At 38.0% G+C, this 20851-nt stretch overlaps 2 protein-coding genes across 3 annotated transcripts in view; one reads left to right on the forward strand and one right to left on the reverse strand.

The window, feature by feature from the left end:
• The window catches only part of pals1a (protein associated with LIN7 1, MAGUK p55 family member a), a 78106-nt gene extending 74533 nt beyond the window's left edge, over nt 1-3573 (forward strand). For both annotated transcript variants that reach the window (XM_088925321.1, XM_088925322.1), the window contains one exon: nt 307-3573. In XM_088925321.1, the coding sequence (XP_088781447.1) occupies nt 307-483 (177 nt within the window). In that variant the 3' untranslated portion in view covers nt 484-3573. The remainder of the gene's footprint in view (nt 1-306) is intronic.
• Nucleotides 3574-5601: 2028 nt separating this feature from the next.
• On the reverse strand, nt 5602-20463 carry atp6v1d (ATPase H+ transporting V1 subunit D). Its single transcript, XM_088924479.1, has 9 exons — nt 20209-20463; nt 12961-13078; nt 12582-12661; nt 12205-12272; nt 11754-11798; nt 9582-9685; nt 8846-8912; nt 7083-7161; nt 5602-6661 (listed from the first exon to the last, which is right to left on the reverse strand). Exons 1-9 carry the CDS (start codon nt 20247-20249, stop codon nt 6517-6519), a joined length of 747 nt encoding a protein of 248 aa, XP_088780605.1. The 5' UTR covers nt 20250-20463; the 3' UTR covers nt 5602-6516.
• Between the last annotated feature and the right edge of the window lie 388 nt (nt 20464-20851).

Genomic DNA, 20851 nt, shown 5'->3' on the forward strand with positions numbered 1-20851 from the left:
TATCGTTAATACAACAAAGCCCGCACCAGTCCCAGATTGCAATGCGTAGTTTTAACTGTAAACTGTCCCTACTGTTTCATCTCCGCCATTATAATTTTTCAACAAAAGAGCTGTCAGATATACCCAAAATCTCTGAAACGGAAAACCAGGGATTAGAAAGACTACGAAGGGTGATGCTTATCGCCATTATAGTGTTGTAATGTAGTAACACAATGGAGATTTTTTTGTTCTACACTGTTCAAAAACATGTACTCTGGCAGCTGCTAGTTAGGAACTTAACTTGCTCTTGTTCCTGCTTGCTCCCAGCCCGAGGAGCTGCGAGACATCATTGAGAAAGCCAGGGAGATGGAACAGAACTATGGGCACCTGTTTGATGCAGCCATTGTCAACATGGACCAAGACAAAGCCTACCAGGAGCTGCTGCGGCTCATCAACAAGCTGGACACAGAGCCACAGTGGGTGCCATCCTCCTGGCTGCGCTAGCCTGTGCTCCTCTCTGACACCCTGAAACAACAGGGGGAGCTGTGCTGAAGTTTCCTTGGCAAGGGAGCAGGAGCTTGTAGTGGGGAGCTCCCCATTTCTGCATGATGGCAAGCGCCAGGAGTCGGGATGCTTTTTTCATACCTATATGTGGTATATGTCACACAAAAAAGGACAGTAGTAGTGGCAGACTGTCTCTGTTCAGGACTTTCTCTATTTTCCTCTAAATTAAAGATCAACATTCCAGCTCTTACCTGCACTTGGTAGCAGGGATCTACAGCTTTGGTAACTATTTATAATGTAAATATATGTGAATATAAGTAGTACAAATGCATGTCTGAATTGCTCACTACACATTACCTAAGTATGCAACCAGGAGTCCAGTGTTATGTGGCTGGGCCAGGGTGATGTGGCCATATTGAGATTTTAAAATGAAGCTGTTTCAAGCTCTTGCTGTGTGGGGTAAAACATTCCCGTTACTATTATCATTGTTATATGAAAATGCATGGAGGTCACAAGAAAAATGTCATTAATGAGCAGGTTTGCATAGAAGTGATTGGTATTTTGGGGTTAAACTCTGAGCCATTAGATTAACAAAAAAACTTTTCTGCTCAAATCTTTCTTTTAAAAAAGGATTAATTATTTCAAAATAGGATTTGCCTTTAGTAATTGTGGTCTAATCTGAATTCTTGTATTTTAATTGAGTCAAAATGTTCATGTCAGTCAGTAGTGCTGTTAGTTTTTGGTTCAGGCCAGCTTTGAGCTGACATGAATATTTGTGTAAATATACAGGAACTTAATCCCTAAATCAGGTGTCATTGATTTGACAGGAATTTCATAAATGAAAAGAAGCTGATAAAGCTCCTCCCAGAATGCCTCTAGCATCTGATCAAGAGCCAATTTAATGGACAGTGGGGTGTCAATGTAATTCTGTGTGTTGATCATGAATCATGAATTTGTAAGTGTCTCTGTGTTCCTTTTTCACTCCTTCACTTTGAGCATCGCATGCTTATAGAAATCATAGCAGTGGACCTCTCAAGAACAAGAGTTCTTTTCTCAGTCCTGTACAGTCTGCTGAAGAATGTATTATGTTTGCATTGCCTGTGGGAAGAGCTCTCAGATCTCAAACACAGCCCAGTGCCTGTTTCTTGTCTGTTTGCGGGGTCAGATATCAGCACTTCACTTTCCCATTACTTTTACATGCAGTGTATAGACATGCAGAAAACACTGTGTGCAAGACTACAGAAATTAGTGTAGCCTATATATTTACTTTTGGTTGTTTTGTTCTCTCTGGACTCAAATGGCAATTAACCCAGTATCAGTTGGCTCTTTTGGTTGTGAAAGTTGTTGGAGCTTTAAAATGTTTTTTTATACCAGTAACCCAGGTCATCTACTCTGCTAGGAATATGATTTATTATAAATGAATTCAGTATTAAAGTGGACTAGGAATAAATGGTCACATTCTAGTCACATCTGATTACAGAATGAATAAGGAAATTAGAAAGTAAGAGAAGCATCAATCTGAATTGAGAGTGGTGCATTAAACTCAGAACTGTTTTTCAACACTGTAATATCTTTGATAATATTTGAATGAAAAACATCCTTACATCTTACTTTTTTGTAATTAAATGGTTTATTTATCAGTATTGCAGCCACCATTCTGTGTTGTAAAAGATCATGTGCAAAGAATACTTTTTGAAGGAATCTGAGGAATATTTTTGGAATTTGATTGCCAAAGTGTTCAAGATTGAATCAATATACACTAATTTTTAAGGTTACCTAAGGGTAAATCCCTAGGTTCTGTTGACAATAGAGGTCTTGTGATGGGATTACATCCAGAGATCCACCACTCGGGCATCTGCTTCTTGCTACAGTACATCCCCTGTACCACATGAGGTGAAAGAGGATTGTGCACACACTCCCCTGATATGCTTACCTGTCAGGGGCATTCATGATATAACAAGTTATGAGCTCCACCTTACAGGAGAGTTTGTGCTTAAGGAAGCACTGTATCTTGGGGAGTGCTGGCTGACTAAAGTGCTGTCCATCGCAGCAGTAGTCTACCACTGGGAAATGCTGGTCACAGCTGACTTGAGCTAAGGGAGGACCAACAGGTATCAGCTCTGTGACGTTAAGTCTGCAACCTGAGTAAGTGAGTAGAGAAGAGTACAGCCATCCTAGAAACCTTGAAGCTCATACTCATTTACTGCTGATGGTGATAACACTTGCAAAGCAATGTCTTTACAACTAATGCCCCCTGCTGTGTGGAATTGTACATCCAAAAAGCAGGAAAATACACACAACCTTGCCTTCATTTAAAAGGCGGGTTTTCCCAAATGTCAGTGCTGGTAGGTCCACTTTCCTCACAAAATATTACGTTTTCATCTCTGAAGGGATGGTCACCAACAGTCTTGGAGTTCTATTCTGTCAGTGCTAATTGCTGTAAAGGCATCTGCTTTTACTTTTTTATTTGAACAACCCCTAATGGCTGTCTAATGTATTAATGTTAAAGATTTTCATCTTTTGTAGAACAGCCTCCACTTTCCCTTAAATCTGCAGAGCAGTCACTAACATTTGCTTTACTCTGTATATATGATTGTGTTTAGAAGTGTGTGTACTGTACATATATACACCATTACATAAATACACTAACTGGGTATGTGTGTATACTGACCTTTAAGCTGTGGTATTTTTATACAGGTAAATTCTTGATAAACAATTAAGCACACACTGGAAACAGTTCTACTGAAGTACTGTTCCTCACTTTTGTAGGGATAATGTATTTAGAAGACAACCTATTTTTATGAAAAATAGAATGTTCTGTAAAATACACCAATAGGTTCTTTTCAAACTCCCTTAACCCTTTATTTTGTAGCTAAAATGGAAGTTTTTTTTTCTGGGGGATGATTTTACAGACAGGGATGTTTTAGCAGTAACATTGTCTGTTATTGTAGTATGTGATGTAGTTAAGCAAATAAACTGGAATTAAAATTAATGAATGTAAGTAATGTACAATTGAGGCCATTTGAAGATCTCATTTTGTATGATTTATTCTGCACAGCAAATTAAAAACCAGAATAATAGAAATTTCAACTATGCTTGTTGATTGCTTTATCATTTTCTGGAGATCTAAATATACTCAATTCCCTTTATAAGTGTGTAGAAACACTGATGGAAATATTACTTTTAAAATACATTTCAAAAACAGCTTGTATTTCATAGGGATTTGTTAAGAAAGGATTCATTTTATGTTCTATACTGGGTTGTCCCGATTCTGAAAGGAGAAACAACCAGCAGTGATTTCTTTTTTTTTTTCAAATGGTTAAGTCTTTCACAATCAAATGTTCTGATATTCAGAGGTTTAATGGAAACTAATTTTCCACCAGTTTCACAATTTTACACTATTTCATAATAGACATCACAGTGTAATACAGGTATTGTGACTATCACTGTACATTCAGAACAAAAATGTGATTAATCCTGGAGTGTCGGGTGGAACCTAAGCTGAAGAAATTCAGGGCTGCTTTGGTAAAATGCAATGGCCTGAAAATATAGCATGTAACTGTATTTCACATTTGTATTTACTTTTAATACTAGATCAGGTTTTATCATGCCTGTTTACAGGCTAGAATTTCATCACCCTTGATTGAAAGCTATTACAGAGTCAATACACATCTGCTATGTTTTTGCTTTGTGGTCTATAGATGACATTTATGGGACTTAGTTGGCATTGTTCCTCAATTGTGCAATTCCTTCCAGGTGTCACCATACTTGAAAGGGACATTGGGCACTGATTTAATATTCCTACATTTAAATCTTACTTAATACAAAATACATCTTTTTTTATTTCAAATGTATCCACCCTAGCATCAATAATTGTTGCAACTTGGATTCAAAGCAATTCAAGGAACAGTGTTGTTCATGCAACTGCATACTTAAAACTGATGTAAACTGATGCATCTCAGGCAAGTACATATGGGGAAGGCTGCTGTTTTTGTTTTATACTGATCTTAATTCTTGACTCACTGAGACAAACTGCACTTGGGAATAGCCAATGTTCACCCAAGAAGGATATGGATCCCTCCCCGTCTTTCCCTCCCCGTTTCTCTGAGGATCTTTGGAGACTGTGGTTAGGAAGGCACTTCTTAAACCCTTCTGACTCATCCCACCACAACTCTGTAGATACTCCTGACCTCAAATTCTTTTTCATATATTTCCTTTATCAAACATCTCATGGAGAAAAAGAATGTTAATGTTAATGAAGGTGCTTTGTAGCCTTTGGTGATTGTAGCAGCACGGCAGTTGAGTTTGGACAAGCATTTGTCCTCCAATGGTAGTAAAAAAAAAAGTAAAATTGTAGAGTTTGCTAAACCAATTTGGTAATATACTGTAACAAATGTTTTAGCATTTTGACTACTTTTATAGCCCTTGAAGGGGGGGGGGTCTCCCTTGGGTTTTTTTAAGAGTGCCATGTCTGTGATGGGCTAGCAGGTGAACGAGGTGAACTGAAAGAAGGCATTTCAGCTCCACTCCTATTTTGTCATTGTAAATTTAAATTCTTTAAACACATACATAATTGAACAAAAATCCAATTAGTCCATTGCTTTTTGCTCAGTATCCTTTGCAAGGGTGGCTGGAGACACTGCAAGCTTCAGTTCTTTTGTTGTAATGGGCGAGCAAACTGAAAGCGCATTATGAAAACTGAATAGCTAAAAATGTTTAAATTGAAGCAGATGGGTTTGATCAATGTAGATGAATTAATGTCTCACAATGTTCATTTGCTGCTAATTGGTGTTGGCAAAGAAAAGCTGGCATTTTTTTTAACTTGTCCTATTCAGTTTTCCTCAGTTGAAAGGCCACATTTTATTTTTTTTTCTTCTGTTACAAGACCTAGAAAGGACAGTATGAGAACTGTAACTGCCCATCAGTAGTATTATTAGTGTAGCCTAAATTTCAACAAGGGGTCACTTACAGCCTTTAAGCTCTCTCAAACTTTTATCTCCTTCAAATCATGCAGCTCACTTATGCTTACTTCACAATGATGATACAATGGGTACAATAACAGTTTCAAGTATGAAGTGTAATGAATACCATGTACAAAGAATACTCAATACTCAAGAATTTTAGTCAATTTCTGTGATTTTATTTAGTATTTTTCCAATCAAGGAAGGGAAAGATAACTGTCATGCTTCACTTATTGTTGTCATAGAATACAATAGCATAGGAAAGGTCCCACTGCCATTCAGTCTCAATCACATGCTTAAGAGTTAAAAACTAACCAGTTCACCACACAGAACTTGTGGTCTCGTTACCATTTTCGTAACTGAGGCTGAATACAGTACTACAGTACTACAATAAAACCCATAGACATAAAATGAATGGTACAATGAAAGCCAGGCTTTGGTTGTCCCTAATAAAGACAAATAGTTCAACCTAACACTTTTACAAGAACACACTGATCTCCACAGATTATTTTTTTTGCATCTCCAACAACTCGGTCCATTTTCTTTCTTAGGCTTCTATTTTGTCCCTACTTTTTAGTTAATTCTAGTAATCCAATGCTTTTTCAACTGAAATGCTTTGAGCATTTCCTGAAAAATTTTGTGTCATGTAAATTGTCACACTTGTTTTAAAGTATTAGTAAGTAGAGTATTTTAAAGCAAAGTAAAAGACCAAGGCCCCAGAGCTTAATGTAAAGCTTGTTTATCTGCAAAACTGTGCTACTGTGATGCCAATTGGAATAGAAGATGCTATATAACCCTGTAGGATTCTGAGAAGCTGCCACATTAACAGAAGCCCTCATACAGGATTCCTTCACCACTGTGTGATAAGAATTCAATATCTGAAAGCCCTGAACCCTACGATTGTTAGAAGATCTGGCAGTGACAAATGCCAGAGAGTTTCAAAGGGAACACAAGTGTAATACCAATAAAAAAAAGTATTTTGGATATGCTGCAATACAACACAAGTCTCACAATAAATAACAGATGTACATCTAATTCAGGGCCTGGGGGTAGTGTACAGGTGGACAGACAGCTACTCAAACAGTAAGTCTTCATCCCTCTCCTCTGTCAGGAGATTTGCTGGCTCTGCCACAGTGCCCAGAGCAGCCATGCGGGCTTGCCTCTCCTTCTCAGTCCTCTCTTTGATCTGCTTCTTCTTCTCCTGAATCTTTTTCAACCTGATGAAAAGCAAAAAACAATTAATAGTCTTGCTATAAATCACCAGCCCTTTTGGATGAACTTCAGTCACAGTTACCAGGAGCTATCAGGTGATTCCTCTACTTAAAGAGGGGCCCCAGTGAGCATACCCAACCCGAAAAAGGCAAGCCACCCATAGACAAAATGGAAATGTTGTAATTTTCTGTTTGAACAGGCTTAATTGCTCCAGCTACAGGACAAGATCTACTGGAACTGCATGTTGCTTTACACAACATCTTCTTCCCCTCATAATACATCTAGGTAATTCTACTTCTAACTTTTTTGCCTTATTGACATTTTGTTAGATTTCTGTCAGTAAACTTTAGGGATACTTACAAAGGCTTCACTGTTTGTAATGACTTACACCCAGACAGATTTTTGCCTTCATCTGCTTTGTCTCACCTGTAGAACTCCTCCCTTTCTCTCTCGTCCAGTTCTGTGATGATATAGGACAGAGTTCGTTCGATCCGGGGAATGATCACTGTAACACAAAGGAGAAATGTAAGGGGGTTCTGACAACAGATCAGCTTTCTTCAATTTCTTTTCTTATTTAGTGATTTATTATGGCTTAGTTTTCCAGTGTGCTCACTCTTCACCACCAAAAAATCCACAAGCCTTTTCTGAAACTGTAAAGATGTACAGACTTCAGTACTCATAGTTTACTGCAAATTGTGATTAAACAGTTTTCAATTCTATCTTTGCTCATCTACATTAGTGATGTCCTTCTTTGAAGCCTCACAGCTGTGTTGGACATGTAGCCAAATAGGCCACATACTTGGTTTTTCTTGGTTCTTTGTGGTTCTGAAACTGTGGTACACGTACCGCTGCTGGTTTGCGGAGTGCCCCCAGGTGGTACACCAGATGACCCTGGAAATTTGTTGTGTGCACTGAAAAATTGGGACGAATTTTCATATTTTCTATTTTAATAAAATGAGTTTATGTGTCAAATACGCAGCCTACGTACTACGGTATAGCGCTCGCTAATACTTGAGTGGATATAAGAGCTACTATGTAACTCTATACCATTGTATAGGAATGCGTGCTACAAACACAAGTGACCAATTGTATTTCAAAAAAGTTATCTCCAGCAAATAGGTTGGTAGGAGAATGTGCATGATTTTGGAACAATGCCAATCTTGTGAGCGCAGGAAAGCAGATAGATAATAAGAAAAATATTTAAGGACTGTTCTAGGTTAATTTTAGAAAAATAAACCGAGCATCTCTGTGTTTTGCTCCCATGCGCATGAAATAAAAAAATCTTTTAACTTCTGAGACGGACTCCCAAAACAGAAATGGGGGAAAATGCAAGCTTGCGGATTGCTAAAGCAGGTAAGCCCCAGACTATTTGTGAAGAACTTTGTTTACCGTTGGCAAAAAAGCTGACACATATTATGTGTGGAGAAAAAGCTGCTAAACAGCTCGACCCGCTGTCCCTTTCAAATGACACAGTCACTTGTAGAATTATTGATATGGCAGATGATGTCAAAAGTAAGCTAATGGAGCACGTTAAGATGAACAGATACTTTTCACTGCAATTACTGTAGATGCCGTTGATTTGGCCAATGTGCACGTTCACCTTAGATTTGAGTTTGAGGGCACGTCCCATGAGGACTGTTCCGTAAGCCGCTGCCAACAAAAACTACAGGAGAGCACATATTTCAGCTTCTAAATGAATTTATCAAAGAGAATGGCATCGACTAGAAAAAATGCGTCAGAGTTTGTACAGACGGTGCTAGAGCGATAACAGGCAGACACAGCAGTGTAGTTGCACGAATTAGAGAGGTTGCTCCAGATATGAAGTGGACGCACTGCAGCATCCACCGCGAGGCCCTGACAGTTAAGAAAATGCCTGAGGATTTAAAATCTGTTAGACTCTGCTGTCACAGTTGTGAATTGTATCAATGCTCAACCAATGAATTCACATCTGCTTTGCTCGACTAAACAGGCTCACCCCTCTCACTAAAATGGTAAGTGCACAGTGCTATTTTTATTATATGTATATGTGAGTGTGTGTGGGCGCTTGCTCATGTTGGTCATTGAGATTTTCTGTGGTTCCTATGAGAAGAAGACTTGGATGCTTTGGTTTGATCAGGGGTGGTACTTGGTCCTAAAAGTTTGAGAACCACTGTTCTAACTAAATTAGCAGGCGATTAACAAGCACTCACCATGCTCTATAGCGTTCACTCTGCGGTTTGTTATCTTGATTGCTTCATCCAGCGTCACAAAGGAGGTCTGAGAGAGACAAAAGTGATGCGTCAGCACAGTGCAACACAGGCAGCATGGACGATTCATTTCAACATGGCATTAACCATGAGCCATATATCAGTTATACTTAGCAGCACATCATATAAATGAGGGGATATTCTTTATTTAGAAATCCACATTACAGCTAATTCAAATCAAGGACATTTTCAATTCCCAAACAACAAGATGTCCTTAACTTTGTAAACCGTTGGGTTGCTCTTTGCAATTGTAATATCACAAGTCTTCTAATCTGTAAAGCAACAGAATGTTAATATTTGTTTTTTTTCTAGGTGTCGTTATCTCTTTATTAATTTTAAGAATTATTAAATTATTAAACATTTAAGATAGTTTCTTGATTTTTTAAATAAATGACTTCCTGTAATTGTGTCTAATGTTCAAGACCAACTGTGACCCTGGATTTATTAATTACATTGTGTCCACAGTCCAGAGATCACTGGTTCCAGACCAGTGATAATGCACATTCCAGAGCTATCATTAGCTGGCTGCATCCAGCGTGCCTTATGCAGTGGCACACAATCAACAAGGGACAGACAGCTTTTGTTTTTGGCCAGGATTTCTTTGCTTTACAGTTACTTACTGGGTACCAGTGTGCCATCTATCACAACAAAAATCGGGTCATGCCAGGGTGCCGCTCACCTGCAGAGATGCCAGCTCCACAAGCAGCTCCACAGCTTTGGCGTAGTTCCTCTTCAGCTTGGCCAACTGCTCGCCACCTCGGGCCAGGCCTGTCAGCTCATAGCCTGGCAGGGAGAGAGGCATTTGGGACATTTATTGATTCATGTATTGAATGGTGGAAATGAAGAAACAATAAAGCAAACTTTAATAGTCTGATAAGTTTTCACTCATCTTCAACTTAATGTATCCGATTTTCAATTATAGTATAACGCTGTTCCCCAGTGCTCCTCCAAGCTTCTTCTGTTTTGAAAGGCAAATTGAAATTTCAGTATACAGCTCTAGGTGTCTAGAGGACAAGGTTCGGTGTTTCCTCCACTTCTGCAATTGTGAGGTTCTGGCAGTCTTTACTGTACAACCAGTTATATTTAGTCTGATAGATTGTATTTCATATACACTTTATTTAATACAGTATATTAGTTCAGAGCTTATTCATTCTATCATGAGGAGTCTTTAGTTTTTAAATGCTCATACATATAGACCATCTCTGATTTCATCCAACAGTCCCAAAGAGCCTCTACTCAAGAACATGAAGGACAGGAAACACTGACATCTGAGCAATGCAGGGAAATCTAAGTAGAGCTCAGACTGAATAACCATTTCAGGTATGAACATGACATATAAGGGTTAACAACTTTTCTCACCAACATTATCAAAAAATCCATGTGATAATAACGGTAATAATAATAACATCAGAATTAAAAGGGAAAACCTCTTAAGGGGAAACCCAAAAATAAGCAAACAGTTTCTAGGTTTAACCTTGGTTTTAATCAGAAGAGGAGCCCTATACGTATTGCAACAGTACCTCTAACAGCATGAAGGTTAAACACTAGGACAACAGATGCAAAGGGATGCAAGCATAGTTACAGATTATCCATACAGAGCAGATATGACTCAAAAACTCTCCAAAACTTCCGGAAAACGCATAACTTTGATTAACCTAATAAACAGTACCAACAGAAATTTTCACACAATTCACGGACATATTATTTTATTTTATCAGAAATGTTAATTCATCATGTGAGCGTTTTAGCTTTCTTTGAATAGTAATTTCTTTATCTTGACATCCAATCTATCATTAAAATAAATAAATATATAAAATATTTCATGAAGCATACTCAATTTTAAAATACTGCTGGGAGCTATATAATGAAAACTCTTGGAAAGAGTTGTTTAATGTGATATAAACAAGACTCATGTATCAGATTACATGTTATTTCAACACCACTGCACAATATTTCATAACACTCTTTATAACTTAGGGGTCACTGTGTAATTGAGAGCACCCTGGCAGACTAATCCCACCTTGTCCTCAGCAGTGCTCAACTGGTACTGATTACCGTCAGTTGATGACACGACCCATGCTCGAACCCACAACACTTAGAATACAGAGTTCAGAGTGAGCCAGGGCAAACGCCTTTACGAGTTAGGAGGCCTGAGTTTTGTTTTTTGACTACTCAGTTCTTTCCACTCAGTTTCTTTTCCCAGACAGGTTCAATTTTAGCACATATTCTCCAAGCAGGATCACTCACTGCTGGAGGGCCTTTCCCAGGTCTCTTTAAAGAACCCAGACCTGAAGAGCTGGGAGAACCAGTTTAACAGAACTGAGCCAATAATTAGCTGATCCAGATTCAGTCATAAGTAAAAACCTGGCGATATACTGGCCTTCCAGCACTAGGAATAAAATAATACTCTATAATAGAACAATGGGAGATATGTCAGTGTTCCAACAACACCCCCTGAAAACTGGCCTCCTAAATCCTACACATTTAATCTGGACATACTGTAGGATGAAGACATGATAATAAATGGATGATCAAGTAACTAATCCAATAACTGATCTTTCACATACAAAATCTCCCTCAGCCGTCATGTTTTTAGATCCCATATTGTTATAACTTTGCACTGTTGAACTCGAGTGTTCATGGTTCAAGTATTAATACTGTACCGACAGAATGATTTTCCAATAGTTCCCAATCTTTATCTAAAACTTATGCAGGAGAGCCGAGTACATCCAAGAAAAAATAAACAAACCCTTCACTCCCTTGGCTGTTCAAAAGCCAAACACAACAGCCCTGAACTGCACTGACCTGGGCTTTCTGTGAGGAATAACTGTACAAGCATGACAAAACTTACTGTCTCCTCCCTCTTGGTAGTGTTCAAACACTGGCAGAGTCACACCTGAAACATAGAAAGTGGACCTTCTGTATTTACTTAAAACAAACTAAGAAAAACAAGAAACAAATACAGAGCTTGAGGATGTTAATTCCCATTTTGTTTTGTTAACAAAAGTAACCAGTGAACTGAACTACTATGCAATGTATCCCTCACTAAATTAATATACACAGCACCTGTTATTGTTAGTGGACAAACAAAAAAGCTAGTTCACGGATAACTTTCATTTGGCTACAATGTTTTATTACTTCTTATATGACATTCTAGAAATATTTCTAAATGTAAGTCATTAAACATGTCAGGGATAAAATCTTTGAAAGAAACTAAAATGTTGAGCAGGGAATTGTCATTTTATGATGCTTAATATATATTACTCCATATTCCCCCAAAATACAAACAACTATCTGCTCACCTGCTACATTGTCCTTTTTGGCACGGACCTTCACCTGTGCTTTGTTCACGTTCTGAATGACAGTGGTACTGTAAGGAAAGAGGATGACTTCACAGTTACTGATCCTAAACCTTCAGTGTCCCACCAGGTTTTCCAGACTCAAATGCTATTGCTACGGTAGTCACTCCAGTCTCTCAGGATCCAATTAGTGCCCCTGTACTCTACTGCTGCATCCCACAAGAATCAGCTAGAGGAATTCACTGAATGAACAAAATACTAACAAATAAACATGCACAAAAGAATGAACACCCTTCCATATTTCCATATAAATTGGGAAGTAACAGAGGACCATCACTAAGCCTTATCAATTTCCTCTCTCTTCATGAGACCTACTGTACCTGAAATCTCCAGCAGCAAATTTGGCTTCTGCCAGAGAGAAAGCAGCCTCCCTCATCACCTCTCCCATCAAGGTTTTGGTCTGTTTAAAAGATAGGAGCACAGACAGATCACTGCATCTCCCAGTATTCTTACAACACTTCACAAAGACTTATTTCTAGATACAAGAGTTTATTAGAGTTTTCAATAAGAGTTATCTGCACAATGTTCTCACCATGTTTAAATCAGGAGGAAAATGTATAGGTATTATAAGTTATATATGTAGAAAACATTAAAAATCATAATTTGATTAATCCTTGCTTTAAAGTTTGAAACTTTCTGTTATGGGGCTACATGGATGTGCTAATTCTCTGTGCCAAACCAGGCAGCACTTGCTGCTACCTCAATGATTTTTCGGAGGATCTGCCGGAAGCGCAGGGTGAGGGCATCAGCCTTCTTCTTCAGGAGATTTCGTCCAGTCTGGGCTCCCTTCAGGCGTGCCTTCATGATGGTCTGCGCCCTGACAAAAGTTGACATGTTCTGCTCTTTAATGTTTTTGTTTTAATGTTCTTTAAGTTAGTGTTTTAATTTAATGTCTACAACTGAATCTGTGTGTTCTACTTGATTCTTCATTGGTACAACCTTTCAAAAGACAGCTCAAAACTAAGTACTTGAAAATATACAGGGAAAAATGTTTATGTATAGCCAGAAAGAATTTACATCCTTCTTCTCCATCTTTCTTTTAACTCTGGTCCTGTTTTATTGTGAATGTTATATGCTGTCCAAATGATTGTGGAATGGTATGTTCATAATTATGACTCATCTTGTTCACAGTAGTGGGAATGGTCCACACATGGTATGCTCCATGGCTCCTGAGCACTATAAAGTAGTAGCAGGCTATGCCTTGTGCTGTGCTGTGGGCAAGATGGCTGATATACAGTAAGTGATCTTACATCACATTCGTACACCTACCTCTACTGTACCAGTAGGCATGGCAAAAGTCTAAATCTATGGGCATAAAAGGGGGCCATACAGCACATGGCTTTGCAACGTATTCCAGATTCCCACAATCACCTTGAGTAAAGAGGTGCCTCCTGTTCCTGGGGCCTATTCTGAAGATGTCCATAGGGGTAACTTCGTTAGTACCTTTTAGGAGTTTGAATCATGTCCCTTGTGTCCTTATTTATTCAGGGTTGAAAAGAGGTATGTTTTAGACTGTTAGTGTAAGACAGTAATATTAATTTGTATCACTAATGACCTTACTAAATAATTTTAACATAACAGCTATTTAATTTAATTCTATGTTTTCAGATGTATATCCTAACATTCTGTCTGCCTTTTTATTGTTTTTTTCCATATTGCCTGAAAGATGCAACTGATGTGTTAACATAAATATTTTTCATAAGCAGCCTTTTCACGTTCTGTTGTCCACTTTATATTTGTAGTTAATATTTTTGCCTCCTTTATGAACTTGTCAAGATTAAATGACAGGTGTTTAGAAGGGTAGGGCATTATAAAATGCATTAGCAAGGGAGAACGTAGGGTGAAAACAAGCATTGTCCTCCAGTGCTGCACTTCACATATTTATGCGTGTGAGATTAATTGGGCACCTCATGTGGTTAGAGATTTGGACTAGCAGAGAGGCTGGAACCTCTAGCAGTTCCAGCTGTCTAACCTGTATGGCCAGTGGGGTCTCATGATCTATTTCATTATAAAGAAGACCTTCATCCACCAGTAGAACTGATTGTGGTTTGACCCAAACCGTTTTACATTCATGAAGCCCAGTGAGAATATTCTACTGGTACTCACCCCACAGAATCTGATGAGGTAGAGACAAAAAACAAACTGCTTTTGACACTGTTGACCATAACATCTTACTTTCTCGTCTTGAGACTGTGTTTGGAGTTTCTGACACTGCTCTCAAATGGTTCAAATCTTACCTCACTGATCACTGTCACTTTGTCTCTTTCAATGGGTACAGGTCTGAAATTGGTCTTGTTAAGCCTGGTGTTCCTGAGGGCTCAATACTGGGCCCCTTGCTTTTCAGCATTTACATGTTTCCACTTGATCAGATTTTAAGATCACATGGCCTCAGCTTTCATTTTTACACTGACGATACTCAAATATACATCCATACCAAACCTGACACTGATTTGGCTGTCTCTATTCAATCTAATTGCACCTCTGACATAAAAATTTGGATGACTCAAAACTTCCTTCATCTTAACTGCGACAAGACCGAAGTCATGCTTATTGGCACCCCCCATCAACTTCGTAAAGCCAGTCCTATAACCCTATCTGTACATGGTTCTGTGCTTGAGCTTCAATCAAAATTGAAAAACCTTGGGGTTATATTTGATTCTGGCTTAACATTCGACCCACATGTGCAGCATACTGTCAAAACATCTTTTTTTCACCTCAGAAATTTCGCTAGACTACGCCCTAAGCTATCACTAACTGTGGCTGAAAAGCTGATCAACACATTTGTGTTCTCTCGAATTGACTACTGTAATGCTCTACTCGTTGGGGTATCTAAATCTACTCTGAACAAACTGCAGTATGTCCAAAATTCAGCAGCCAGAATCCTGACCAGGTCTAGTGCAAGTGTTCACATTACTCCTGTCCTGGAGTCCTTGCACTGGCTTCCGGTCAAATACCGTGTAGACTTTAAAATCCTCATGCTCACCTATAAGGCTCTGCATGGCTTGGCACCTCAGTACCCGTCTGAACTATTATCGCCCTACTCCCCACCTCGCAACCTTCGCTCTTCTAATTCTGCTCTCCTTACTGTCCCCCAAGCCCGTCTACATTGTATGGGTGACAGGGCCTTCTCCTGTTATGCCCCAAAGCTCTGGAACTCTCTCCCCAAGGATATCAGAGAGTCACCTTCTCTAAACTCCTTCAAATCCAGACTCAAAACCCTCTTCTTCAGAAAAGCCTTTACTTAACTGGTTTCATTCTTCACCCCTCTGCTTTTCTTAGTACCACCATCCACAGTCTCCTCTTTATATTGTAATTGTGTTTTATCTTGTGTATTCTTCTTATTTATTGTTGTTGTCATCCTGTAAAGCGCTGTGAGAAGCCACCTTTAAAGGTGCTATATAAAATAAAGTTTTTTTTATTATTAAATACTTCTGGATCTCAACTCTTATTTTGTCAGTAATGTTAATTATATGAAAATTTTGCTTTAGGAAAAACAATATGTCTACTGATGTCACAGAGTGTTATGAACAAGTAAACTGCCACCCTATTCTTAACCAAATTTAGTACATTTAAGAAGGTTTTAAAGAAAACATTACAATGAATTATCTCTGTAAAAATAGCTTTAAATCTCTCTGTAAAACTTTAACTTTATTAAGACAACTGTGAAAGCGCAAAAGCTGTTACAGTATGTTGGAATCTGGAGTTGGCTGGATTGTGCTGTAACAAGACATTGAGTGCTGGCTGGTTGTCACTGGGGCTGAAAGGTGCACAGAAAATAACTTTGACTGTTATGTGTAAGATTTTCACAGCTTAGCCTGGTATTTAACACATTCCTGCCCAGTGACGACTGTAGAGGGTGAACCGATCACATTGCATGGAGCCCAAGAGATCGCTGACAACAGAAAACTCAGTTTTTGCATATATTAATAATTACTGTAGACCTAAAATGTTGATTCCATTTCTAAAACATAGTCCAATCATAATGTGAATCACAGAAAAACCATCGTGAAAAGGTGAAGTGCAGACTGTAGTTCTGTACATCACAGAAGATGATATAAAAAAACAAGCAATTTAGACTAATTCTGCACATTCTTTTGAGAGTTTCCCATAGCATACACGAATGTGCTTCAGTCTCTCAATCTTATAGCGAAAGCTGGGTTTCCTGAGACGCTATTATACAATTGTGCATTAAGAAGTATCCATTGCTTTCAACTTCTTTCTTCTACTTTTAGTTAAGTGTTTTTCTTTCTATTACTCAAATGTGTCAGCTATATCATAGCTGGTAAATGCAAGGCAAGGAATTTAAGGCAAGGTTAATAAGCTCCCAAAATGTACCACCATAGAGCCACTGCAGTGGATATAAAAAGTCTACACACCCTTATTGAAATTGCAGGTCAGACATTTTTCCATCTTTAATGTGACCTTGCAACCAACAAAATTCAAGAGAAAAACAAATATATAATTATTAGGAAAAATAATTGAAATTAAAAAACCTACAACACCCTGGTTCCATGAGCGTGCACACCCTTTTATACTGGGGGCTGTAGCTGTTCAGAGTTAACCAATCACATTCAAAATCATGTCCAAAGGTAAGTAGCATACACCTGCCATCAATGAAAGTGATTCTGATTAACCCCAAATAAAAATCAGCTGTTCCTGTAGGATTTCCTTGAAACTTTCGTGGTTGCATCCTACTGGGATAGCCATTGGATGTACCATGGAGCACTGTGAAGACTATCATCAATAAGTGGAGAAAATGTGGCACCACAGGGACATTGCCAAGATCAGGACAACCCTCCAAAGTTGATGACAGGACAAGGAGAAAACTTATCAGGAAGGCTACCAAGAGGCTTACAACAACATTAAAGGACCTGCAGGATTTTCTGGCAGGTACTGGTCACTCCTTGCATGTGACAACAATCTCCCGTATTCTGTCTGGGCTATGGGGTAGGGTGCCAAGATGGAAGACATTTCTTACAAAAAAAATGCCTGTCTACATTTTGCAAAAAGATACATTCATTCGCCCCAAACCATGTGGGAAAATGTCTTATGGTCTGATGAGAGAAAGGTTGAACTTTTTGGCCTTAATTCTAAAAGTATGTTTGGCGCAAAGACAACACAGCTCATCATCCAAAGAACACCATACCTACTGTGAAGCATGGTGGTGGCAGCATCATGCTTTGGGGCTGCTTCTCTTCAGCTGGGACAGGGGCTCTAGTCAAGATAGATGGGATAATGACTAGCTCCAAATATCAAGATATTTTGGCACAAAACCTGCTGGCCTCTGTCAGAAAGCTGACAAAGAGGAATTTCACCTTCCAACATAACGACACAACACACATCCAAGTCCACCAAGAAATGGCTTCAGAAAAGGAAGAACAAAGGCTTGGAATGGCCCAGTCAGAGCCCAGACCTCAATCCCATAGAAAACCTGTGGAATGACCTAAAGAGTGCTGTGCACAGGAGATCCCCTGGCAATTAAGGAGCTTGAACTTTTTTGCAAGGAAGAGTGGGATAAAATTGCAAAGTCCAGGAGTGCAAAGTTGATGGATACTTATTCCCAAAGACGTACTGCTATAATAATAGAAGCAAAAGGTGCTTCCACAAAATATTAGTTGCGGGGTGGGTGTGCACACTTATGCAACCAGGGTGTTGTAGGTTTTTTAATTTCTATTATTTTTCCTAATAATTATCTGTTTTTCTCTTGAATTTTGTTGGTTTCAAGGTCACATTAAATATGGAAAAATGTCTGACATGATTTATCTTGATTTCTGGCTTTACACCACAAAAACCTGCAATTTCAATAAGGGTGTGTAGACTTTTTATATCCACTGTATATGGGTACCTTAGGGTGGATTTTTTTTAGGGTGACTATAACAACAAAGACCTGTCATGGGAAAATATTCATAACTGGAAAGAGTTCAGCCAAATTCCTAGGTCTTACTCACTCACTTATTCTGGAAACATACAGCACTGTCAAAAAATGACCATGGTTAGATTACTCATGTAGAGGTAGAGTCCCCATGACTCTTTGGCTTAGGACACAATGTGGTGCTGCAGTCTGGACAGTGATGTTCAGGAAATGTGGATTCTGCCTGTTGCATTGAGATTCCCAATGGCCTTTTGTCAAAGTACAGCAGTATTTTTTCTAGGGTATTCTAGTTCACATTACCTAGTTAGTAACTGAAAAACAAAGTAAAATAGAGCATATTTCAACCATGGCCTAGCTCAGCACCACACAGGGCACAACACTAAAGGCCAAAATCAAATTGGTGCTTAAAAAAGTCCATGTCTATGTAAATGTGGCCTAAGTTGTTTAAAGAAGATATTAAGAAAAAAGGAGCACTCTAGAGAGAGCTCTACAGTGTAAAATACCAAAAATTAAGATGGAAAAAGAGCATATTGAGCCACATCTGAAAAATTGTATTACTATTGCTAAGAAGTAGACTTAAAAGAATACTGTACTTCACTAGACATAAATAATTATAGTAGAGCACTTTTTCCTGTACTGCAACAGTGAAAGAATAGTTTATAATAGCTTAAGAAATAACAGTGGATTAATAGAAGATGACAATGAAATAGTAACCATGCTAAATGAATATTTCATGCAAGCTTTTACAGTTAAAGATTTCAATAACACATCCAGTGCTAAACAAAACATTAGTTTTGGGGTAATTTTAACATGTCTGAAACTGAGGTTCAACAGGGATTAAGATTGCTCAAAACCAAAAAATTGACAAGGCCTCACTGTATTGAATCCATAGTGCCCTGTTTTCTGATTTAATGTCCTCATCAAGACAATATGGTGAATCAAATAAAAGGAAACCGAATGCTTCAGTATATAGAAGTGTTTAACTTAACTCCAGGGATGTTATGCTTATGCTTTACAATGTACAAGTAAAAACTCACTTTATAATACTGTGTTCAGTTCTGGCCACAATACCAAAAAAATGATATTGTACATCTATACAAATGTAAAAAGAGTTCAATGGAGCAACAAGAATTTTTCAAAGTCTCAAGGTTAAATCTTTTCAGTCTAGGACAAAGGAAACTGAGAAGAAATTTATTCAATTTTAGAAGATCCTAATAGGTATAAAGAAGGTTTTCTCGTTAGGTTTCTTCTCATTAGCATCCCTCTTTTAATGTTTTTATTTAGACTACTAGGCACAAAGCATCTCTGTAACTGTATTACTGGAATGCTTTCATCCAGACTACCCAGCATTGCTAAATTATCCACAGAAAGTAAAGATTCTGCTGCCTTGGTAGCAAATAAAAGGCCTGCACAATAAACAGTTAAACTTTTCTAACGACGCAAATGATATGTGTGTTTCTGTGGAAGAAAACATTCATCAACCACTAAGACAAAAAAAAAAAATTTAAATATCACACACATGCAGACGTTATAATGCTTGTTCTAAAACCATCCTGAGCTGGGAAAATATTAGTTTTGTATTGACTGAGATAAATTCCAGAAATCACACTGAGAGAGCAAAGCTCTGTTGAAAAAAATAGCTGTTCTTTCTCACATGACCTAGGGCCTGTCGCACAATAATCCTTCCTCATTTAGAACTAATTTGAGTCACGTTACCCTAGGCACAGATATACTACCTATACACTCGCTTCACATTTTTGTAAATATGTATTTTTAAATATATGTCAAATTAATGTTACAATACTAATAACTTCAAAGAATATTAAATATGTCATTGAGAACATATCACACCATAATCATCTATCTTTAAAAACAAAACTTAAAAATATATAAGAAAAGCTTTTTACACACTCTATTAAAAAAAGACAGTTGCATCCTGTCAGGAACAATTTGTTCCAACTTTCGAAACAAATTGATTTGACAAATGCACAGATTAAGCTTAATATAACGTCTGGGCGGCTTCTGTCGTTGTGTTGCAGAAACGAACTGGATGTTGCAAGAATAATTATACTCACATTCTGGATGGGAAAATTTCGATCCTGTCCTTGCCTGACATGTTGTTGGATACAAGCGACGCGTCTTTGAGTTGCCTTGGTTCAGTATACTTTTATTGCAATATAATTTATCCCAGGAAAACTATTCTTTATTAAGACGTTCTTCCGTATAATGATTTCCCTATTCAATAGATTTCGGGAACAAGCAAACTGGAAATCTCCCTGGTCAACAGTGTCAGTCAGACAGAGGCGAATCAGATGGGTAAACGTCATGTGACAGAGGTGGCGAAGGTCAAAGGTAAAACTGGCTACGTCAGAACCAACGACATGTCAATAAGAACTGAAGGACAAAAGTTGTAACTTTTGAATAGCAAAAATATGAGAGCGGTGGGGACATTATTTTTATTTAATTTGTTTAATATTTTTACATAACTTGAATTTATGTAGTAATATCTACCCCTGACGATCTTTTTGTCTTGAACTGTTATATGTACTTTTGTTTGTATTGTAATTTTTGTTAATCTGTTATGCATAAATAAAAAAATAAAAAACCTTTTGAATAGTATTATTTATTTTAAGTACTGTCTTGTTTTATTAATGAAATTATTTCTCGAATAATGCCGCAAAAAATTGTATTATTAATTTTGCCATGCTTGAAGCTTTT

Source organism: Atractosteus spatula, chromosome 9 (genome assembly GCF_055471065.1).
Source record: "Atractosteus spatula isolate fAtrSpa1 chromosome 9, fAtrSpa1.hap1, whole genome shotgun sequence".
NCBI lineage: Eukaryota > Metazoa > Chordata > Actinopteri > Semionotiformes > Lepisosteidae > Atractosteus > Atractosteus spatula.

Bases quoted from the DNA above. Each gene is read 5' to 3' on its own strand.
- atp6v1d (XM_088924479.1), bottom strand. From the start codon at position 20,249: ATGTCAGGCAAGGACAGGATCGAAATTTTCCCATCCAGAAT. The intron at 11,799-12,204 runs GTGAGCAGATAG...TCTATGTTTCAG, and splicing joins CAAAAAGGACAATGTAGCAG to GTGTGACTCTGCCAGTGTTT. The intron at 8,913-9,581 runs GTGAGCGGCACC...TGTCTCTCTCAG, and splicing joins TGGAGCTGGCATCTCTGCAG to ACCTCCTTTGTGACGCTGGA.